The sequence below is a fragment of the Catharus ustulatus genome, chromosome 28 (assembly GCF_009819885.2).
Source record: "Catharus ustulatus isolate bCatUst1 chromosome 28, bCatUst1.pri.v2, whole genome shotgun sequence".
NCBI lineage: Eukaryota > Metazoa > Chordata > Aves > Passeriformes > Turdidae > Catharus > Catharus ustulatus.
Window position 1 is genome coordinate 1,383,792 of NC_046248.1, and position 20,324 is coordinate 1,404,115.

At 52.0% G+C, this 20,324-nt stretch overlaps 2 protein-coding genes across 3 annotated transcripts in view; one reads left to right on the plus strand and one right to left on the minus strand.

Annotated features, from left to right (window-relative positions):
- CDON (cell adhesion associated, oncogene regulated) overlaps window positions 1-13,593 on the plus strand; it is a 55,962-nt gene extending 42,369 nt beyond the window's left edge. For both annotated transcript variants that reach the window (XM_033081855.1, XM_033081856.1), the window contains exons 15-20: window positions 1,278-1,400; window positions 2,821-3,048; window positions 4,104-4,378; window positions 6,691-6,770; window positions 11,133-11,389; window positions 12,183-13,593. In XM_033081855.1, coding sequence (XP_032937746.1) covers window positions 1,278-1,400; window positions 2,821-3,048; window positions 4,104-4,378; window positions 6,691-6,770; window positions 11,133-11,389; window positions 12,183-12,349 — 1,130 coding nt within the window. In that variant the 3' untranslated portion in view covers window positions 12,350-13,593. The remainder of the gene's footprint in view (window positions 1-1,277; window positions 1,401-2,820; window positions 3,049-4,103; window positions 4,379-6,690; window positions 6,771-11,132; window positions 11,390-12,182) is intronic.
- Window positions 13,594-14,821: 1,228 nt separating this feature from the next.
- On the minus strand, window positions 14,822-19,865 carry VSIG10L2 (V-set and immunoglobulin domain containing 10 like 2). Its single transcript, XM_042780018.1, has 11 exons — window positions 19,790-19,865; window positions 19,361-19,714; window positions 18,317-18,601; window positions 17,532-17,807; window positions 17,114-17,389; window positions 16,195-16,842; window positions 15,802-16,104; window positions 15,479-15,601; window positions 15,372-15,396; window positions 15,131-15,300; window positions 14,822-15,053 (listed from the first exon to the last, which is right to left on the minus strand). The coding sequence occupies exons 1-11, from the start codon at window positions 19,863-19,865 to the stop codon at window positions 14,977-14,979; spliced, it is 2,613 nt and encodes an 870-aa protein (XP_042635952.1). The 3' UTR covers window positions 14,822-14,976.
- Window positions 19,866-20,324: the final 459 nt, after the last annotated feature.

The following is a 20,324-nucleotide window of genomic DNA, read 5'->3' on the forward strand; positions in this document are numbered from 1 at the left end:
TGGGACGTGCAGGAAGGCAGGGCTGGACACACGGAGCGTGCTGAGCATCCCCTGGTCCAGGGGGACCCTCCTGGGTCCCCTGCTGCACCTGGGCTGGGGTCCCGGAGGAGTTTGAGCATCGTCACAGTGACAGCTCCTGCCCGCTGAGCCTTTTTATTAATGCTTAAATCAGTAGGTGGTAGACAGTTCCTTAGAAACAGTGGAAACAGTTCAAGGTGGTATTTTTCCAAGAGGGATTAAAGAGCACTCAAACAGTTAATTAAACTCCCTTAAAAAAAAAAAAAAAAAAAGAGTCGCTGTTTAGTAAAATTTGTCACAAGCCCGTGAAAGTAAAAACTGGGAGTGATTTATCCTGAAGTGCTCAGTACTTCAGGAGGGTGTCTAAATGAAATGCTGGCCAGGGGCCAGAGATGACAAAACCATCCTATTAGAGGAGATTGCTTGGCTGGGGCTGGGGCTCAGGCTCTGCAGGGGCAGTGGCACCAGGACAGCCTCGCTGCATTCCCAGGATGGTTCATAAAATGCACGTTCAATTATTCAGGGTTTTGGCCAAACTGAGCAACCCAGATGGTTCCTTCTTGCATGACACCAATGGCTGCAGTGGTACCTCACACTTGGAGAAGGTCTGCTCACAGCCAAGTTCTTCCTTGTCCCAAGAGCTCTTCCTTGTCCCAAGCTCTCTGTGCCAGTAGTTCTTGTTATTTGCCCAGTGTACTGTAAATAGTCAGCATAATCCACCCTAAACCCATCCCTTTGGCAGTTCCATGTTTAGTGGCAGTTCCATGTTTAGGGTGCACAAGGCTGCTGTTGCATTTGAATGCACGAGTGGGCATTTGTATATCTAGGTTTTGAGTTTAGTGAGTTCTGGCTTTTGTAGAGAAAGACTTTCTTTAAAATAAAATACTGAAAAACCCCTCACTTTAATTAATCAAAAGATCTTCGTAATTATCAATTTCACAAGATAACACAAATCTTAGAGAGTCATGGAATAATTTGGGTTGAAAGGGACCTTCAAGATCACGTAGTTCCAACCCTCTGCCATGAGCAGGTAGGCCACTCATGGACTATGGTTTCAACTAAGTCCATAAACTGTTACTGAAGATTTTTGTGCTAACAAGAGAAGCTGCAGTGCCCCTGCTTTTGATAGAAAATGTGCAGTGCACTCATCCTTAATTCTGGCTGGTAACTGAACTGGGTTCAGTTAGGTAACTAAGCTGTGGTTTAGTTACATGTGGGTAAACTGAACTGCAGTTGATTTACTTTTTGTCCCCTCACAGGTACAAAGCAGTGGCACCTGATAAATCACCTGCAGCCTGAAACTTCTTATGACATTAAGATGCAGTGCTACAACGAGGGAGGGGAGAGTGAGTACAGCAACGTGATGATCTGCGAGACCAAAGGTGAGGCTGCGGGGCCGAGCCGAGGTGGCCTTGGGGATGGGAAAGATCCGCTGGGGGAATTTTTGTGCAGCACAAAAGTCAGCTGCGATGATGACCGTAATTTTCTGGAATGTTTCGGAGGATTGTTTTGTCTTCCGAAGCTGGGATTGTTTTGAACATATGGAAAGTGATCCTGAGGCTCTCAGCAGAGCTCTGCAGCTTTGCCTGCCCTCAGAGATAGCGCTGCTGCCTCTGCAGCGCTGATGGCCTCTCCTTAGGAGACAACCATGCGCCTGAAGATGACAGAATTGATTTGTACATCTGTTTTATGTCTTCAGGGCTCTGTGACACGTTGTATAAGTGCAGACCACAGCAATTGATGGCTGTGTTGGCTGCCTCCATCCCTAATCCTGCATGCCTCTGGCACAAAGTTTGTACTGTTCTCGGGAAGTGTCAGATATGGCAGTCACATTTATTTTGCAAAGAATTCCTGTCTCCTTTAATCTCTAAAACCAAGTAAGGCTGTAAAGGGAAAATGCAGACAGTAAACTTCAAATGCAGTGCTATGAAAAAATGTTTGAAAAAAAAAAAGAAAAAAGCCCTCTGGGAGCGGAAGCATCAAAATTCAGTGAAGTGAGTAGTGAAACCTTTGAAGGAAGGAGTAGGAGCTGCAGGGCTGCAAGGCTGCACACACAGTTGGTTTCTCTCCTCCAAGGAATAGAACTTTCTTCTCTAATTTTAAAATGGGCAAGATGTAATCTGTCATTCACATTGCCTTTTCCTTAAAATGTAGCTCCCCCAGGCTTGTAAGGGTGATGTAGCTTATCCAACATATCTGCATGGAGGTGTTTGTATCTCTCTGGCCAGCTTCACTCTAAGCCAGGCACCTCTTTTGGGGTTTTAGTGTCAAATGAAATAAATCTGAACTGTGGTGTACTGTAAACTAATGTAAATGCAATTCCTAAGTTAAACTAGAATTTAATTTTCAGTGATTTTCTGTTCATCTCTTGGTTGATCTTCAACTGTGTGGTTTGGAAAGGGGGTTAGCAGGGTTCACATCAGATAAGAGTAGGTCATCTGGCAGAGCCTGGGCGAGAGAAATGCGTGTTGTGGTTTTTCCTGACCTCAGAAGTGGAAAGATTTGTGTTCTTTCAAGTTGAGAGTTAGAGCAGTTGCAGCCACGGGTACCTCGAGTGGCTCGTTAAAGTTCCAGTGACCTCAAAGAGCGGGTGAGCAGGCAGGATAATCAGCATTTTCCAAGGCAAACACTTATTACCCAATAGGACTTGGCATTCTCATTGTAGGATTTAATTCTGACCTGGAAGCTTTCTTTGCAAGGCAACGGGACTCAGACCCAGGAGTAATTTTCATTTCACAATGGAAAAACACATTTAGAAAATGCATTTAGAGGATGGTCACATTCTTGTCTCTACTCATCCAGTGAAACGAACGCCGGGAGCCTCTGAATATCCAGTGAGAGACCTGAGCACGCCCCCCAGCCCCCCTGAGAGGGCGGGGGGCAGCGGGGCTGTGCCTGCCAGCGGCCCCGTGCGCAGCAGTGACATGCTCTACCTGATCGTGGGCTGTGTCCTGGGGGTCATGGTCCTCATCCTCATCGTCTTCATCGCCATGTGCCTCTGGAAGAACCGGCAGCAGAACGCCATGCAGAGTGAGTGGGGGTTGCTTTCCTGAGGGAAAATATCACCAGAGGAAAATCAGGAATGTCTATGTGGCGTTTTATGGATGGGAAGTAGTTTCCTGTCAAGAGCCAACTGGCTTTTCTGTAGAGACTTGTACTTTCTGGTGTGCCTGAGGTGCAGGCTTGGGTTTTTAAGAGCAGCAATGTCTCCATTCCTTCACACTGATGCTCCCTGTCCTGCTGCATCCCTAGAGATTGTGCTGCAGTTTCACCCAGAGTGTGGTGGGAAAGGCCTGGACTGTTTCTGCAGTGTGTGTTTAACTTCAAGCCCCTGCACAGCTCTCTGATGATTGCAGAGGCAGAATGTGTGTAATCGTAATCACTTGTTAAAATTGTGGAGAGTTAAACCCTGGATCTCTCCCTTTCTTGAGTGCACGTGGAAAGAAAGAGAACTTGCAGCTTTAGGACGAGTCCCTTGTTAGCTCTTAGTCCCTGCACAATGAGATGGCATTCAATGGCCAAGTGCTCCAGAGAGGTGTTAATAAGGAAAACCTGTTCATTAGTGAGCAGGAGCCTGGAGCAGGAGCTTTGCAAGGTGCTCTGCACACACCAACAACCTGGAGCTAGCAGAATATCTGCACTGGCCTTTTCTGCTCCTTGTGCATAAATCAGCCTTACTCTTGCCACAGCCTTTGGTTATTTTTAAATGCTCTTACTCTCCTACAGAGAGAAATGGAACAAAACTTCTTGCAAGATAAGATAGTGTCTTAGCTGCAGCCCGGAGAGATCTGGAAGCAGCTTATAGCAGATATAGCAGAGGGGCTGTTGGTGATACAAAAGGCCTGGTTTTAGGATGCTCTTGTAGTGATGGACATCAGCCAGCTCCTTCCAGACCAACATTTCTGGTCTGCTCTCCAGGATGTGGCTGTTTTCCACAGCTACATTTCTATGCTAAGCAGTTGGATATCAGCATTAGTTCACAAAAGCTGAAGAAAGAAAAAAATAAGTTTCTTTCTTTTGTAGGGATGCTCGTTCAGCTTCTCATTTAGCAACAAAAGTGCTTTCAGCAATAATGTCTTTTGCAGAATATGACCCTCCTGGCTACCTGTACCAAGGGGCAGATATCAATGGGCAGATGATTGAGTACACGACCTTACCCGGGACGAGCCGAGTCAACGGCAGCATCCACGGAAACTTCCTCAGCAACGGCCTCAGCAACGGCTGTCCCCATGTCCACCACAAAGTTGGCAATGGTGTCAATGGGATCATGAGTGGAGGAGGAGCAGGACTGTACCCAGGGCACACCAGTTCCTTGTCCAGAACACATGTGGACTACGAACATCCCCATCACCTTGTGAATGTAAGGTCCTACACCGGGTGGGAGGCTCAGCCCCGACCTTGGGATTCATTCAGGGGCTGTGGAAGCAGGCTTAATTTGGGTGGGGGAATACTCATCCATTGATAACAGCCAGTTCCACTGAATTCCTTACCCCAGAGGAAGCAACTGGGCTGATATTTGTGATACAAACATCATGGTTTTCATTTGAGAATATCAGATGACAGCAAGAATTCCACTGACTCTGGGAAATCTGCCTCTACCCTCCTCCTAACAGCATGTAAGCTCTGAGAATGCCTCAGTGCTGGGCTGAGATACTTTACTTGTACATATGGTATTTCTCAATCTCCAAGTTAAATATATTTAATTATAGCTGCTTATTCTGCAGCTTTATGGATCACCCGTTCTTCCCCCACCTGTTTCAGATCTGTAACTCTGAGCAATGCTATTAATTATGGCAAAGCACGAATGGCGCAGGAGGTTCCTTGGAATGAAGTGCCCCATACATCTTGAGCTGCAGCACAGCAATAACGCTGCTTTTTAAAATTTTTTTTTCAGTCCCCTGTTTGTGACTGTTGAGACAGGCTCGTTTTTTGTTTTGAAATTGAAAATAAAATTAAAAACTAATTTCAGTCTGCGATCCAGCCTTTGTATGCTGTGGAAAAATACTTCATTTGCTGAAACGTGTCCTGTTTCCAAGAGAGAATAATGATTTCATTATTGTCCATGGAAACAGATGGCTTGCATTCAAACTTACTAAACTTACTCAAAACTGTGAACATTGCCCAGGAAAACTGAAAGAAAAAGTTCAAAAGTCTGAATAACCCATGCTGTTTCTGGAGAAAAAAAACGGGTCTATTGTTTGTGTTGGTAATTGAGCACAAGCACTTCATTTTATTGAACAACAAATTAGCACTTGCACAGTAGTTGCCACTTCAGTTCCCTCCAGTCTGAGCCCAGGCCAGTCAGTTCTTCACCCCATTCTGTCCTTGACCTACCCATGTGGCTAGAAATCCCCACTTTTGGTCATTTTCAAGAGCCACCAAGGCCCAAACTGGGTTTTTTTTGACCTGTCCAACCTCCCAGTGGATGAAACTCTCCAGGAATCTCCAAGCCCTCAGGGAGGGAACATTTGCACTGCTCAAAAGCTTGCCTGGGAATTTGCATTATGTTTTGTCCCTCCCATTTTCATTTTTTTGGGGAAAGAAGGAAATACATGTGTGATGACACAGGTCTTGGTGCCTGGAGTGCCTCTGTGCCATGAGGTGTCCACCCAACGCTGCTGTCTGGCTGGGAACAGGTGATGGGGTTGAGTTTTTCTTTGCCCCACTCCCTGTTGTAGAAAGTTTGAGTCACACAATGTCACAGGATCTCTGCCCATGGAGAAGGGCTGGGCTGGCACGTGGGTGAGGCTACGCAGAGGAACAGGATGTTCTGATCCTCCACTTTTTATTGTTTCAATGGCTGGGTTAAATGAGGAAGGGAGAAACTGGCCAGCATGGCAATCAAGGCTAATTAGGCATTTCCTCAGTGCTCCCTATCCCTCAAAAACTTCAGGATAAGCTCTGTTTTTGCAAAAATAGGGATTGCTAGAAGTTCCCTACCACTTGAGCTGCAAAAATCCAGGTGAGCTTTCCCAGCCTGGCTCCCTCCTGGAGCCCGGTGCGGGAGCCTGGCTCTGCAGCCCTGTTGGAGTGGCTCCCCCATCACTGTCTGCCTGGTCCCTAACAATGAGGTATGTGTTAATCTGGGCATTTCAACTGGCTTGTAATGGCCCCGTTAGCCAAAACCAACAACACAAAATCCCTCTCACCCGGAGTCATTGCTGGCTGAGGAATTACCCCATCTGTACAAATATGAAACAGCTCAAAAATCAGTGTAGTGAAGTAAACTGATCTAATCGGAGTAATTACAGGAAAGTGGGATGGGTTTGGATGTGACATCAGCCCTCCAAATTTAATCCTCTGTCTCCCTAAACAAGCCTTGCGTGCTAATGAACAGCAATTCACTTTCGTGTCTGTCATCAGCGTTAAAAATAAATATATTTACAGTGTGTTTATTAAATTAAACCTCAGCATATTAAGCTGAAAACAGACCAGGGAAATGACCACATACTTGTCTAAGCTGCAGTTATTTACTTTTCCCTGACACACACACTGGCAAAGCCCTCCCCTGGCCTTTGGACAATCGCTCAGTGTTGCCATGCACAGCCCGGAGCAGGGCATTGATAACGTGATCAGAGTGGGGAAACTGAGTCAAAGAGCTCTTGGATGTCCCAATAGTGATTTGATTTGATTTGAATTCTAATTATTTATTATTAATCCTTCCTGCTGCAGGGTGGTGGGCTGTACACGGCAGTGCCTCAGGCTGACCCCTCGGAGTGCATCAGCTGCCGGAATTGTCGGAACAACAACAGGTGAGAAATAACCTGCCCAAAGAACAGCCCTCCCTCTGTGTGCTGGGGTGGAGCTGGGGCTGACAAAACCTCACCTGGAGTCCTGGCTGGCATGAGGAGCTCCATGAGGACCTGGAGAGCAGTTGAGGATTGTCCATAGGACGGAATAAAAAAGTAAAACAAGAATAAAACAGGTTGTTAAAGCCCCAGAGCTCACTTTGCTCAACATGCTCCTCTGATGCTCCCTAGGATCTCTTCAGTTTGGGCACTGGATTTTTTTAAAAAATCCATATTTCCTGTTTTCTTCAGCTTTGAGATAACAAAATCATTCCACATGGAGCTTGTCAAATCGGATTTAATTGGTCTTCTATATTTTACACTTCCTGACATTCCCTTAAGAACACTAACCAACTCACCCCTTTGCCTTCACAATGCTATTCTTTGTAAAACGTGGGATTTCAAGTTCTTGAGGCCTTCAGGAGGAGATTGACCAGCCATTGTAAGAGTGGGATGCATTTTTTTTCAAGGGAAAAATGATTCTTGTGTAGAATAAGGGGAAATATATCTTCTGCATTGTAGCTGGGAGTCAGAAAACTAATAAAAAATGTTAAGTTTTCATTTTTGGAATTATTATCCTCCTAGGCTTCTGCCTAAATCTTTGGTTATTTTAATGATTAGAAATAGGACTGAAAGTTAGACAAGCTGGGCTGCTCTGCCTGGTAGGTTCTGGGCTTTTTTTCAATCATATTTTGATTTTTCAGTATTGTTAAAATCTTCAGCTGCCTTTAGGTGTGCATCTGGCTAAGCTGAGTCGAAATTAATCATAGAATCATTGAATATTCTGAGTTGGGCCCACAAGCATCCTTGAGTCTAACCCCTGTTGAACAATAAAGCTGCTGTCGAAGGCAGAAAACAAGTTCACTTTATTTTCATCATTTTACTTTTGAAAATACTGCTTCTAATGAGCTTTGAATCCTTCTTCCTTCCATAAATATGTGCATGACAGTTTGGGGCAGACAAGCTGCTGCTCGCAGGTGGAGCTGGGCACGCCTTGCCTGGCTCAGTGTCCTGGCAGGGCTCAGGAAAGCTCAACTCATTCCCTCACACACCAGTGCTGTGATTTTGAGCAGGCTGTGCAGCAGCTCTCACCAGGATGTCTGAGACTCCCCGTAATTTGGAACATGCCATATGTGTTACACTGTAATTAAGAGCTTGTTTCCAGTTAAAAACACATTTAGTTTTTTATTTGCTCTTTTTCTTTCCCCCTAAGAAAGCGAGGCTAAGAGTTCTGTCCTCTGCAACTGCACTGCTCCTCCCAGCAGGGTCATCAGCGGGGCCTGAACTTTGAGTTTTCACAGCCCCATTCTATATTTGACTGCTTGATAGGGAAACGAGTTGTCCCTTACAGCTGCCTTGCCCCTGAGGGGATCATTAACCTCGGTTTGGCAGAGCAGGGGCCGCTCTGTTCCTGTCCTGGCGCTGGGGGAATGGAAAGAGGACATGGGAGAGGGGAATGGAGGGGACCAGGACGTGCCTCAGCATTACACCAGGGAGCTGGGTGTATGGCCAGGGTGAGGAGGAGGAGGAGGAGAAAGAGGAGGAAGGCCTGTTGGGTTAATGCAGTCAGCTCTGAAGGTTTTGGCAAGTGGGAATTTGAGGCTGGAGTGTTTTCCCCATTTTGTTCAAATTCATTGCACAGGCCAGGGTTGTTCCCCTGACCCAGTCTCTGTTGGTAGAAAGAGAAAACCTGTTCCTCTTCCCAGCCTGGAATCATGTGCTGAAATCAGGCAGTTCCCTCTGCACCCCCGTGGCAGCAGGGGAAGGGAGGTTCAGGTGGACACACCTCTGGCAAGGTGTGCCACATCAGCAGTGTGGCTTCAAATTCCTCACTGAGCCATTCCCACCAAATGCCTGGAGCTGTTGCTGATTTGGGCTGAATGTAGCAGTTATGTGAATTGTGGCCACGTGCAAATGAATCCTAGAGGTTCAGCATTATTTCATAGCTGTTTTCAGCAATAGCCATCTCAGAGCAGGTTTTATTATTCCAGTGCTGAAATCCCTGGGTCTTCTGTTTAAATTAGCACTTTATCCCTCATAACTGCTCGTGGAGCCTTGCCAGAGGGAGAAGCTGCTGAAAACTGGAGACCTGCTTTGCTATTGTGGACAAAGCCTGTGGTTGACAGGATTGAGAATTGATCTTTTTTTCTTCTCTTGTGCCTTTGTGCTAAAGCTCTCAAGATACCTGATGTTTGCAGAGGAATTTACACTTCTGCAGATCTCTCTCCTTGGCAAACTCACTGTATTTTGATCAGAAATCTGAAATGCACAATTCAAATGTAGGAACATCAGTTTGTTTTTCCGTCTTTTTCATCTTTTTTTTTTAGATTATAGTTTAGTAGAGTTTCAGTATTAACAATTTGTGGAAGGTGTGCTTTCCACAGCAGGGATTTTTCATCAGTCTTCCTCCACACTCTGCTCTGGATATCCCCATGGCTAGTTTCCATCAAAATGTGGTTATTGAACCTTAGAAGGCTGAACTGCTGTGTTGAAACATCCTTCAAGCTCTTTCAGTAATACAGAGAACTGCACTGACCTCTGTAGCTTTAAGAAGAAACCCCCAGAAACATGCAAACCCAAACATTTAGATGGGTTTCTCTCAGCCTTTTTTTCTAAATAATAAGTGAGTGCAGTCAAAACCTCTGCGGAGAGAAAGGCAAACTAATAAATGGATTTGTTTGAGGACCAGATGTGTTTCATGTGGATTCTCCAGTGGCTTCTGTGGTATTTTGGTACTTGGAATAATGATTTTGGAGGCAGTTGCAGGAGCAGAAGGACAAAATAGGAGATTGAAGGTTGAAGCTTAGTACTGCTCCATCCTCACAGCTTTTGGGAGGGGAGCAGGCTCCAGAGGGAACCCATTTGTCCTGTTCTGGCTTTGCAGGTGAAGCAACTGCTGGAGGGAAAGCTCACTCAAGTTCCTGCTCTGACAAGTTTATTTGTGTTGGGTGTTGTGTTGCTCTTTTAGTTCTGGCAGTATTGATCAGGTTTTGATCAGGTTTCAGATGAACTGAGGCTCTGGGCAGGGCTGTAGGACAGGTCCCTCCAGTGTGATGGTTTTCCTTATTGCCATTACTTTTTTAATGGCATAAAAGTGGTTTCTTGGACTTGGGCAGGACTTGACTGAGACTGCCAAGCTTAACATGTCCTGGTTTTAAATCCCCCTAAGCTCAGTGCTGGGCTGTCAAGGTCAGCTCTGCTGGTTGCTGTCCTGGCACCCCTGGTGTCCCAGTCCATCTTTCCTCCTTTTTCAGCAATTTTTCATCCACTCTGCTCAGTTTTGGGCCAGAATCAGTCTGGAGCAGCACACGGTGCTACCTGCTGAGCCAGCACCTGAGCAGGCAGCATGCAGGGATCAATTTTTGTATTTCCAAATGCACTGGGCTGATCCCTGTGAGCAAAGCAGGTGAGGGATGGGTTTACATCTGGTAGGCAAAAAAGAGAAGAAGGGTGCTCAGAGCTGTATCTGCAACTGAAGCCTGAAGCCTGTTCAACTTTTGCAGGATCATTTTGGGGTGTCACTGGAGAGTGTGAACACTCCCCATCCTTATTTCCATGTGTTTATCTGTGGATTCATCTCTGTCCTGCACCACATAACAAGGAACATTTTGACATAGAGTTTCTCAGACTTTGTAGTAGCTGTCCAAGTTAATTTTTTACTTTTTGGGGTAGTTATGGCTTGCTTATGTAGGAATTGTTTCTATAAATGTTCCCTGAGGCCACATTGTTCATGGTGCTGCAAACACTGAGGTGTTTTCCCTCATGCCACAATGGTATGTGTGTCAAAGTCCTGCTTCTTTTTGTTTAAAGCAGTAACAATTGATTCATCATTTTAACTTCAGTTCCACAGCTTTACACAGGTATTACAGGGCCACAATCTGGCTTACACAGCAGAAGGGGGAGGTTTAAATTTCTTATATTGCATCTATTTTTCTAATTTGCATTCACTTCAATAACACTTAGTATTTATTTTTCAAGGTACTTAAGTGTGCTGCTTGGGTTTCAAATTTGAGCTCTTTATCTTGGCAGTGAAAACATGTTTTATGGAGTTGCTTTGATGGAGAAATGGACTCACAAGTCAGGTCATTGGGTCTCAATCAATGGGGAAAGGAACTGAGCGTGTTTTGAATGTTTTCAGCTGTCTGCTGGGAGAAAAAAAAAAAAGAATCCTTTTCTTAATGTCAGAATCACTCCACAAATATATTTAAAACTGATTTGACAAATGCTCTGATTGTTGACGTGGTAAAACACTTTAAAGTTGGGGAGGGGGAAGGAGTGGGGGGAAGAAGGCACTTTGAGTAACTTTGGCCTCTGTCCCTCCCGCAGGTGTTTCACCAAAACCAACGGCACTTTCAGCAGTAGTGCACTGCCCGTGGTGCCCCTGGGAGCCCCTTTCCAGCAGGACGGTGTGGAGATGAAGCCCCTGAGCCCCCATGTGATGGTGGCCATGTGCCTGGCCTCGGCCAGCCCCGAGTGCAGCGCCCGGCTGGAGGAGGAGGGCAGGGAGAGCGCGGAGCAGCCCCCGGCGCAGCATCCCTGCTGTCGGGAGGGCATGAGCCAGCTCTCCGTGGATTGCATGGACGGTGAGGCATCCTGCACCTGGCTGGGAAGCTGGGAATAGTCTGTAGGACATCTGAAGGGAGCTTAATTTATTGTGGAGAAGGCGGTAATTAAATCCTTGTAAGAGCAGCCTCGGAGGAAGGTGAAGTGTCCCGCCTTTCCCATTGTGGAAATCGGGAGCAGTGCAGCTCCAGTGCCTGGTCCTGTCATGCCCTTGTGATTGCTGCCTTTATAAAGGGCTCATTGACACATAAGGAGGGTGTGACTGATGGATGCTGCACTCACAGCACACCCATTGGCCCGACACAGGACACACAGGCATTCCAGAGCCATCCTGGAGGCAGGGACTGGTGCAGGAAGGGGACCTGGTCTCTGTTGGTGGAAAAAAAACCTGTTCCTCATCCCAGCCTGGAATCATTGCACCTTGTGTGCTGGTGGGCACACTTCTAGCAAGGTGTTCCAGAGCAGCAGTGTGGCTTTGGTGCTTCAAATTCCTCACTGAGCCATTTCCACCAAATGCCTGGAGCTGTTGCTGATTTGGGCTGAATGTAGTAGTTATAAAGGTTCAGCATTATTTCATAGCTGTTTTCAGCAACAGCCATCTCGGAGCAGGTTTTATTATTCCAGTGCTGGGCTGACCTCAGCGTGAGCTGTTTGATAGAGCCCTGTGCTTGTGCCTGGTATGGTGGGAAAGAGCCTGAGCCCAAAGAGCATCACCCACTGGAATTAAAGAGTTTTTGGGGCATATAGATCTGTTGAGCTGACAGAGAATCTTCTGAAAAACCCCTTATAACATCCCCGGCTCTTGCTTTGCAGGCGGCAGCTGCGTGCACTCGGAAACATCGAACCACATTTTGAGTTGGAGTCCCCTCATTCTTCAGCCTGTTTCCAAGGACTGTAAGGAAAAACCAGGATGGAGTTCATCCAGAGTCACCCTCAATGGTTCTGGGGACCTTTGTCAGCTCCAGCTGCGGGAAACCTGAGGCAGTGACCATTGTCCCCACTTAACGCCAGGAACTGCACCGCAGCATCGCTGAAAGGGAGTCACGGGGGGATGTTAATTATAACAGAGAGAGTCACTATTTATTTTTTGTAGTAGTGTCATATGAATGTATCTTGGTTTCAAAATGGTTGCCTTTTTATATTATTTATGCCTTGAAATCCCTTTTTTGTTGTTTTTTTTGTTTTTTTTTCTTCCCCCACACACCACAAAACTAGCCTGGTTATGTGTATAAAAAAGAATTGTAATAATATAAAGAATGAGGTTGGGAAATGTGGTGTGTGTTTCCGTGGCAATTTACCAGCACTTCTGAGGAGTCCAAGAGAGGGATTTAAGCAGGTTTGAAATGACCAACAGCTGCACCTCCCTGGCAGCTTGGTGACATGGTACTTGAACCCTCCTGGCCTCTTTTGGTTGCTCTGGGAAGATCCTGATGAGGAAATAAGAAGATTAATAAGAAAAATGAGCCTTGGTTGAGTCTGTCCTGTGCAGCTTGAAGCAGAACTTGAGTCAGTGACTGTGTCTTTAGGTGCTTAATAACCCTTCTGCAGAAGTACAGGTGGAAATCCAGCCTCTCTCATCTCTCAGAAGCCAAAATCCAGTTCAGCTCTTGGTTTGAGGGATTGCTAACAGCTTGGATAGCTCTGAAATGAAACCAGTCATGGTGAAGCAGCTCCCACCAGCCCTGGGCATGGCTGTGAGGAACTCACCCATCCTGGACACAGCATGATGGAGGTGCTGCAACCTTAACAGCAGGGCTTGGGTGGGTGTTTTAATTTTCCCTTTCCAAATTTAATCCCAGTAAATAAACCAAACCAGTGCTTGCAAAGCACTCCCCCCACAAGTCACAGTGCAAAGCCCCAGAAATGAAGCACAATGTACAGTGATGGTCACCCTGAGGTGACATACAGCCCAGAGCAGTGTGTCCCTGGCCAGTCTGGGGAGGGAGGGAGCTGTGCCAGCCTGGCTGCAGCTGCTCCAGAGCCCTGGGGAGCTCAGGGCTGCTGGTGCAGCTTTGCCAGCCACAGGAGTGGTGTCTGTGTGAGGAGGAAGCTCCTGAGATCTGCTTTGGTAGCAGCACCTCTGTGGGGCTGCTCAGAATGTTGGGATGGGTTTTTTATGTTTCATAGAATCCCAGAACAGTTTGATTTGAGAGAGACCTTAAAGCTTGTCCAGTTCCACCCCTGCCGTGGGTAGGGACACCTCCCACTATCCCAGGCTGCTCCAACCCCCATCCAACTTGGCCTTGGGCACCTCCAAGACTGAGGCAGCCACAGCTTTCCTAAGTACCCTGTGCCAGGGTTTCACCACCCTCACAGGGAAGAATTTATTCCCAATATCCCATCCAAACCTGCCCTCTGTCTGTGTGAAACCATCCTCCCTTGTCCTGTCACTATCAGCTTGTGTAAGAAATCTCTTTTCCTCCATTTTATAAGCCATCTCCATGTACTTGAAGGCCACAATGGGCTCTCCCCAAAGCCTTCTCTTCTATTGCATTATTTGTGGTTATATTTATTTTTTTGCCTTTTTTTAAGCTTGTGCATCCTCCCACCTAGAGTTGCCTTATCCCAAAGTTCTCTGCACACCATGGATTTCACACCTATGGGCTTTGGCTGCCACGTACCCCAGAGCCACCACAGATCTCCCTCCTCCCTTTTTGTTTATCTCATCCTCACAGCCTGGATTTTCCTTTTGCAGGACCTGCTGCAAGGCTTTCCCCTTTTCCAACAGAGATTGGCAGGCGAGTGGTTGGGATTTAACTCTGACTGCTTTGTTTTCCCCAAACACTGAAATTTAATCATGCTTTTAAACAACCTAGCTTAAATCTCCCCTGTATCATGGGTGTGTCAGATAAAGATGCTCTGATTTCCATAGAAGCTGTAATATCCTTTTGGAATGTTATGTGTTTGGGAGTGATGGTTTTGCAGGAGGGTTGAGTAGTGTTTGTGTTTCTGGGGGTGGTTTGATAAAGGGATCGGTGCTGCTTTATGGCTGATGTGGGGATTGATACTCTGTGGGCACTGATCAAGGTTGGTTCGTGTGGCTTGATCCTTCCCAATGGGTTACTATTAACCAGACACAGGAGAAAAGGGCCCAAGGTGTCCTTGTTTCCACACACACCAGCAGATGAGGACTCATCTGGGAACTGCCTGACAATTTCCTTGGACCCGCTTTCCTTTTTGCTTGCACCAATGCAAGGAAAAATCATCTCCAATCACTATTTTTAACCTCCTGCGGTTTGGCCTGGAACTGGGAAGTTTGGGGTGAAGATGAGGCCCCTTCCCACAAAAAGCTTTGTGGCTGTTTTTGCACCACAGAAACCTCAGCAGAGTCCCAAAGCAGCATCCCCAGTCGATGCCAACCGCTGAGAGCGGCGCTTCAGCCCTTGGCCTTTTTTTCTGCCATCGGTGAGAAACTATTTATTGTAGCCTAAATATTTATTTTAGCTCCAGCAGTAACTGCAGGCCCGAGGCTGAGCCGGAGGGGCTTTCGCCGGGTGCCGCATTTGGAGGCAGCTGCCTCCAGCCCGAGGCGGCACAGGTGGGTGCTGCCGTCCCGTGGTGTGGGCGAGAGAAGGAAAGGGAAATAAAGAGCAAAAAACCGGGGTGGTCACGGTGTCGCTGTCACGGCCGTGGTGACATTAACCGGTGGGTCATCGGTGGTGCCTGGTGCTGCCGAGGGCGGCTCTGCAAGGGGTGGGGGAGCCCAGGTGGGTCCTGGTTCAGCAGGACAGGTGGCTTTAGCCCTCAGCCCGCCCCAGTACCTGCCGTGCTGGGGGCAGACGGATCTCCCTCTGCTGGTGCTGCTTCGGCACCTGCTGCCGTGCTGGGGGCAGACGGGTCTCCCTGTGCTGGTGCTGCCTCCTCCTCCCTGCCTGCGGCCGCTTCAGCATCCTCTGCTGTGCCCACAGGCTCCTGGGCGCCGGGACCAGCCCTGGGGGGACACGGGGGTCTCTCTGGTGCCCGGGCACGGGAGCAGCAGGGCACAGGGATTTGGGCACTCACGTGCGGAAGAGCAGGTCGTGCAGCCCTGGGGAGACAGGTGGGTGTGAGGTGTGGGTGCCAGGGGTCGGGTGTGATCCCCGATGAGCCCCCGCGGCCCTGGCACTCACGCGGGAGGGTCTCCCGGTGGCGGGCGATGCAGTGCACGGCCAGGAGTGATGCTGCGGTGGCCACCAGCATCCCTGCCACCGCCGCCCCCGTCACCGCCGGGTAGGCCTCGAAGGGAGGCTCGGCTGGAAGAGAGCAGAGCGAACATGGCAGGCAGCAGGCACGGGCAGAGCCCAGAAAGGCCAGGGAAGGTGCGAGCCTGCGCCTGAAACCTACTGACGGCTGCTCACACTCGGCTCCTCGGCTCCGCCACGATGGAAACGCTGCCCTTCTCCACTCACCCCTTGCTCTGCCCCCACGGAGCAGCAGCCCCTGCCCACTTCACCTGGCGTCTGCACCTCGGAGGGGTGCCCGGCCGTGCGGTGGTTGACGGCCAGCACGCGGAAAGCATAGAGCACCGCGGGGTCCAGCCCCCCCAGGCGCCGGTCGCGGGAGTGCGGCTCGATGTCGCCAGCGGCTGTTTCCCAGGGGCTGGGGCTCTCCCGGAGGGGTTTCTTGGTTTGGCGCCGCTGCACCACGAAGCCGGTGAGGTTGCCGGCGCCCTGCGTCCGCCACTCCAGCCGCACCTCGGTGCGCGCCCGCGTGTACCGCAGCTTACTGATGGTGACATTGGGCGGCGCTGGGTACCCTGCGGCGAGATGGCACCCGGCAAGAGGGGCTGCATGCCCCCAGCCCACCTTGATGGCCCCGGCCCGCCCTTGCCCGTCCCAGGACTCACGGTCCACGCGGAGGCGGACGGGGAGGCTGGCAGTGCCCACGGCATTGGTGGCGGTGCAGCGGTAGATCCCGCTGTCCCCCGGCCACTCAGCATCCCGGACGGTGAGGTTGACCCACGCTTCTCCCTGCTCCAGCCGGTACTTGGCCAGCCCCGGAGTCACCTCCCGCTCCTTTGGGTCGTACCAAGCCACTGTGGCACCGAGGCTGGCACTGCTGCCGCGGTGCCGACACGCCAGCTGTGCCTCGCCGCCCTCCAGCACCGCCACCTCGCTCTCCGCCTCCAGCTCGGGGACCTCTGCTCGGCGACAAGGGGGGACAGTGTCGGCAGGGAGGTGCCAGCCCGTGGTGCCGTGGCACGGTGGAGGCGCTGGGGACAGGTCCAGCTTACCCAGCCTCAGGCGGCACTCGGCGGCAGCGGCCCGCAGCGGGTGTGCGGCCACGCAGACGAACTCGCGGCCCCCCAGGCTGCCGTCGGTGCTCAGCACCAGCACGGCCGTGGAGGGTGCGGGGTCGCCCAAGGTCCGGCCCGCACTGTCCCGCCAGCGCAGGGTGACGAGCGGCGTGCCCCCCTCCCACCGGCACCGCAGCATCACGTACTCGTCACCCTTGGTGGCCGCCGCCGCGCAGCTGGGGCTGCCAGACGGGACCCCTGTGGGATGGAGCGGCGTCAGAGCGGGGCACTGCCACGCTGTGCCAAAGCACCCCCAAAAGGTGACACCCCCTCCATCCATCCCCAGGGCGCTGTGCCACAGCGTCCCCGTTTTGGAGCAAGCTGGAGGTGCTGAAGGTCCCGGGAAAGGCAGCAGCACCTTGGAGTGCCCGTGCCATGGTCTGGCCACGGCACGGGGTCATTGCAGCTCTGCTGGGACCCCAGGGCGCCGGAAAGGGGCTGAGGGGCAGATGGGCCCGTTGTCACTCACACAGGGTGGTCCCACATGCAGCCCCCAGTGGCAGCGCGGGGTGGGAGGCCAGGCAAGAGAAGGAGCTGCCGTTCCTGGTGGCTGCCCCTGGCTGGATCCTGGTGGCCATGGAAAAACTGGTCCCCATCAACCCCTCTTCCTCCTCCTCCTCGTCCTGGGGGCCCACCCAGCGCAGCCGGGCCAGGGGGAAGCCCCCCAGCCAGCGGCACCGCAGGGCCACATCCCGCTGATCATCGGAGGCCAGGGCAGAGCAGCTGGGGCTCCCGGCTGGCGGATCTGCAGCAAACCATCGGCACTGGGGGAGAGTGCGGGCTCCCCCCCAGCCTCACCCCAAATCCCACCCACATCCTCACCAGGGAGCTGCGCTGGTCCGTCTCACCCCGTGGGGACCTGCCGGCCCCCCCGCGGGGGTACTTACAGTAGACGGTGAGGACGATGGTGGCCTGGGTGCGGGTCTGCAGGTGGCTGTTCTCGGCCAGGCAGGTGTATGTGCCCGCCTGGGCGCGGGCGATGGCAGTGATCACGTAGGTCTGGCCGATGTGCACCTGGGAGCCGTTGTGCAGCCAGACGTAGCGGCTGGGGGGGTTGGAGGGAGCCAGGCAGCTCAGCACCACATCCTCCCGCTCGCCCGCTGAGAAACCCCCCTGCTCAGGGGAGAAGGGCTCCACACGGATGGCCGGCTCATCAGGGCCATCTGTGGGGACACGGAGCCCTTTAGACAGGGACGTCCCCACAGGGGGGACACGGCCCTCCCTGGGGCTTCCTCCCTCTGGTGGGAAGCAGGGCAGCAAAGCCCCCTTAGAAAGGGTGCACCATGAGGGCTGTGAGCACACCACGATGCACAGTGGCCATAGGTGCATCATGGTGGCAGGTCACACGGTGGCCATGGTGGCTAGAGAGGCATTATGCTGGTGGGGTGTATGATGGCCATGAATATGTCAAAGCAACAATAAGCCATACCATGGTGGCCATAGAGGCATAGTGGTGGCCACGGAGGCATCACGGTGGCAGGATACATGATGTCCATGGATGTTCCATGACAGCTATGGACATACCATGGTGGCAGGGTGCTCAGTGGCCATGGCCAAGCCATGGAGCATTGTGGTGGCCACAGACATGCTATGGATGTCACCAGCCCCAAAGAAGGCCCCCCCAGCCGGTGGCTGAGCGCCCCCCGAGGTGGGTGGCACCCAGGGCACTCACAGACGATGTCCAGGTAGACGGGGTCGCTGGTGTGGTTGTTGACCTCGTTGCGCACGGTGCAGATGTACCAGCCCGTGTGGCTGCGGTTGGCAGGCGTCAGCTGCAGCTCTGCCCTGGAGCCCCCCAGCCCCGCAGGGGTCACGGAGGGACCCCCCCGGGGGTCCTGGTGCTGCCAGGAGAAGCTCAGTGGCTCCGTCCCCTCCCGCACAGTGCACGTCAGGGCCACCGCCGCCCCCTCCGCCGCTGCCGCCGCCGTTGGCCGCACGAAGGGCTTGGAGACAGGCACTGGGGGCACCGAGTGTGAGCGGCCCCCACAGACATCACAACGCCCCAGGGCTCTCCCATCTACCCCGCCCAGACGGATTGTTTGGCCAGTGAAGTGCCACAGCAGCAGTAGAATGGCTAGTGAGGACACCTGCAGGCTAGTGAGGGGCGCCCTGGCTATGGGCATGTAGCTGGGGTAGTTACCGGGACAGTTTGGGGTGGTGGGATGTTTGGGTAGCCAGGGCAAGGAAATTAGGGTGGCTTCATGGGCTGCTATGTTGGCTGGTAGGGGGCTACACTAGCTGGAGTGAAGAGAGGGTTGTTGGTTAATGGTGACCTGTACTGGCTAGTGGGGCCCTGGGCTGGCTGATGAGTGCTTTGTTGGCTCGTGTTGAGCTGCCTTGGCTGATGGGATGCCCTAATGGCTAGCAGCGTGTTGTGTTGGCTAGTAGGATGCTTTGCTGACTAGTGGCAGACTGCATTGCCAAGTAGGGTATTCCTCTAACTAGTCAGGTGCTTTTGTTGGTGAATGGGGTACTACAGTTGCTGGTGAGCCACCATGTTGGCTGGTAGGACTCTGCATTGGTTACTGGGGCACTATGCTGGCTTGGGCTGCGTTTTATTGAGTGGAGCCCTTTGGTGGCTCAGGGGGTGTTTTGTTGGCCAGTGGCTCTGTTGGCTACTGGGCAAGGGCTGGACTTGACCGCGATCTAGGGGAGTGTGATGCTGGCTGCTGCTGGCCAGCAGGTCCCCCCAGGTTGCCCACAGCCAGGGACTTACCCAGGACTCGCAGGAGGATGGCGGCATAGCCCACACGGAGCCGGCCCCGCTCTGGGAAGAGCCCCTGGCAGAGGAAGCGGCCCTGGGCGGCCACGCGCAGCTCCCGCAGCTCCAGCGTTCCGTTGCGCAGCGTCACCCGGCCCAGCACCCCGGTGCCAGGGGCCATGGCCACCTCCCTGCCTGAGCCCACGGCCACGGCCCGTGGCAGCCCCTCTCCCTGCGGCGTGAAGCTCCAGAAGACCACAGCTGGCGGGGCGGCAGCCACCGGCCCACAGCTCAGCTCCACCGCCCGGCCTCGCACGCCCGTGGCCCGCCATTCCTCGTAGGCCGCCTCGCCGGCCGCCAGCGGCTGCCCTGCCCGGGGCAGTGCGTCCGTCAGGCCTCGGCTCGCCCCCTGCCCGGGAAATGGGGGGACAGGTCGGTGCTCACCCCCCGCCAGCGCTGGCAGCAGGCACAGGATCCAGGGCCCCCTCCAAGGCGGCGGCGGAGCCCGGCCTCGCTCCATGGCGCCATGTCCAGCTCCGGCACGCCGAAGCAGGGCTGCGCTCTCCACCACGACCTGCTCTCCGGTTACCCTCAGGTAATTAAGCCCAGCCCTGATTAACTGTTAATTATTTATCAAGCTGACAGCACAGGGAGAACCCGATGCCGCTGCTGCCTGGGCCCCTGCAATCTCAGGGCTGAGGAGAGGTGCGCTTGCTTTGCCAATGGCAGCATCCTTGCATTCTGCCCAGGTGGGAACTGAATTCCTGAGTGTTCCCTTCTTCACACAGAATTTTTTTTTTACTTAAAGAGGGGAAAATACACTGCCCCTCCCCTGTGATCAAAGCTGGGGGTTTGGAGCTGGGGAAGCCAGGCAAGGAGTAAGGTTTGATATTTCATCCCCCACTGTCTGCCACGCCCCAGACCATCAAACATTCATAGGGGCGGCTGTGCCGTAACGCAATGCCAGGGGGCTGGAGCG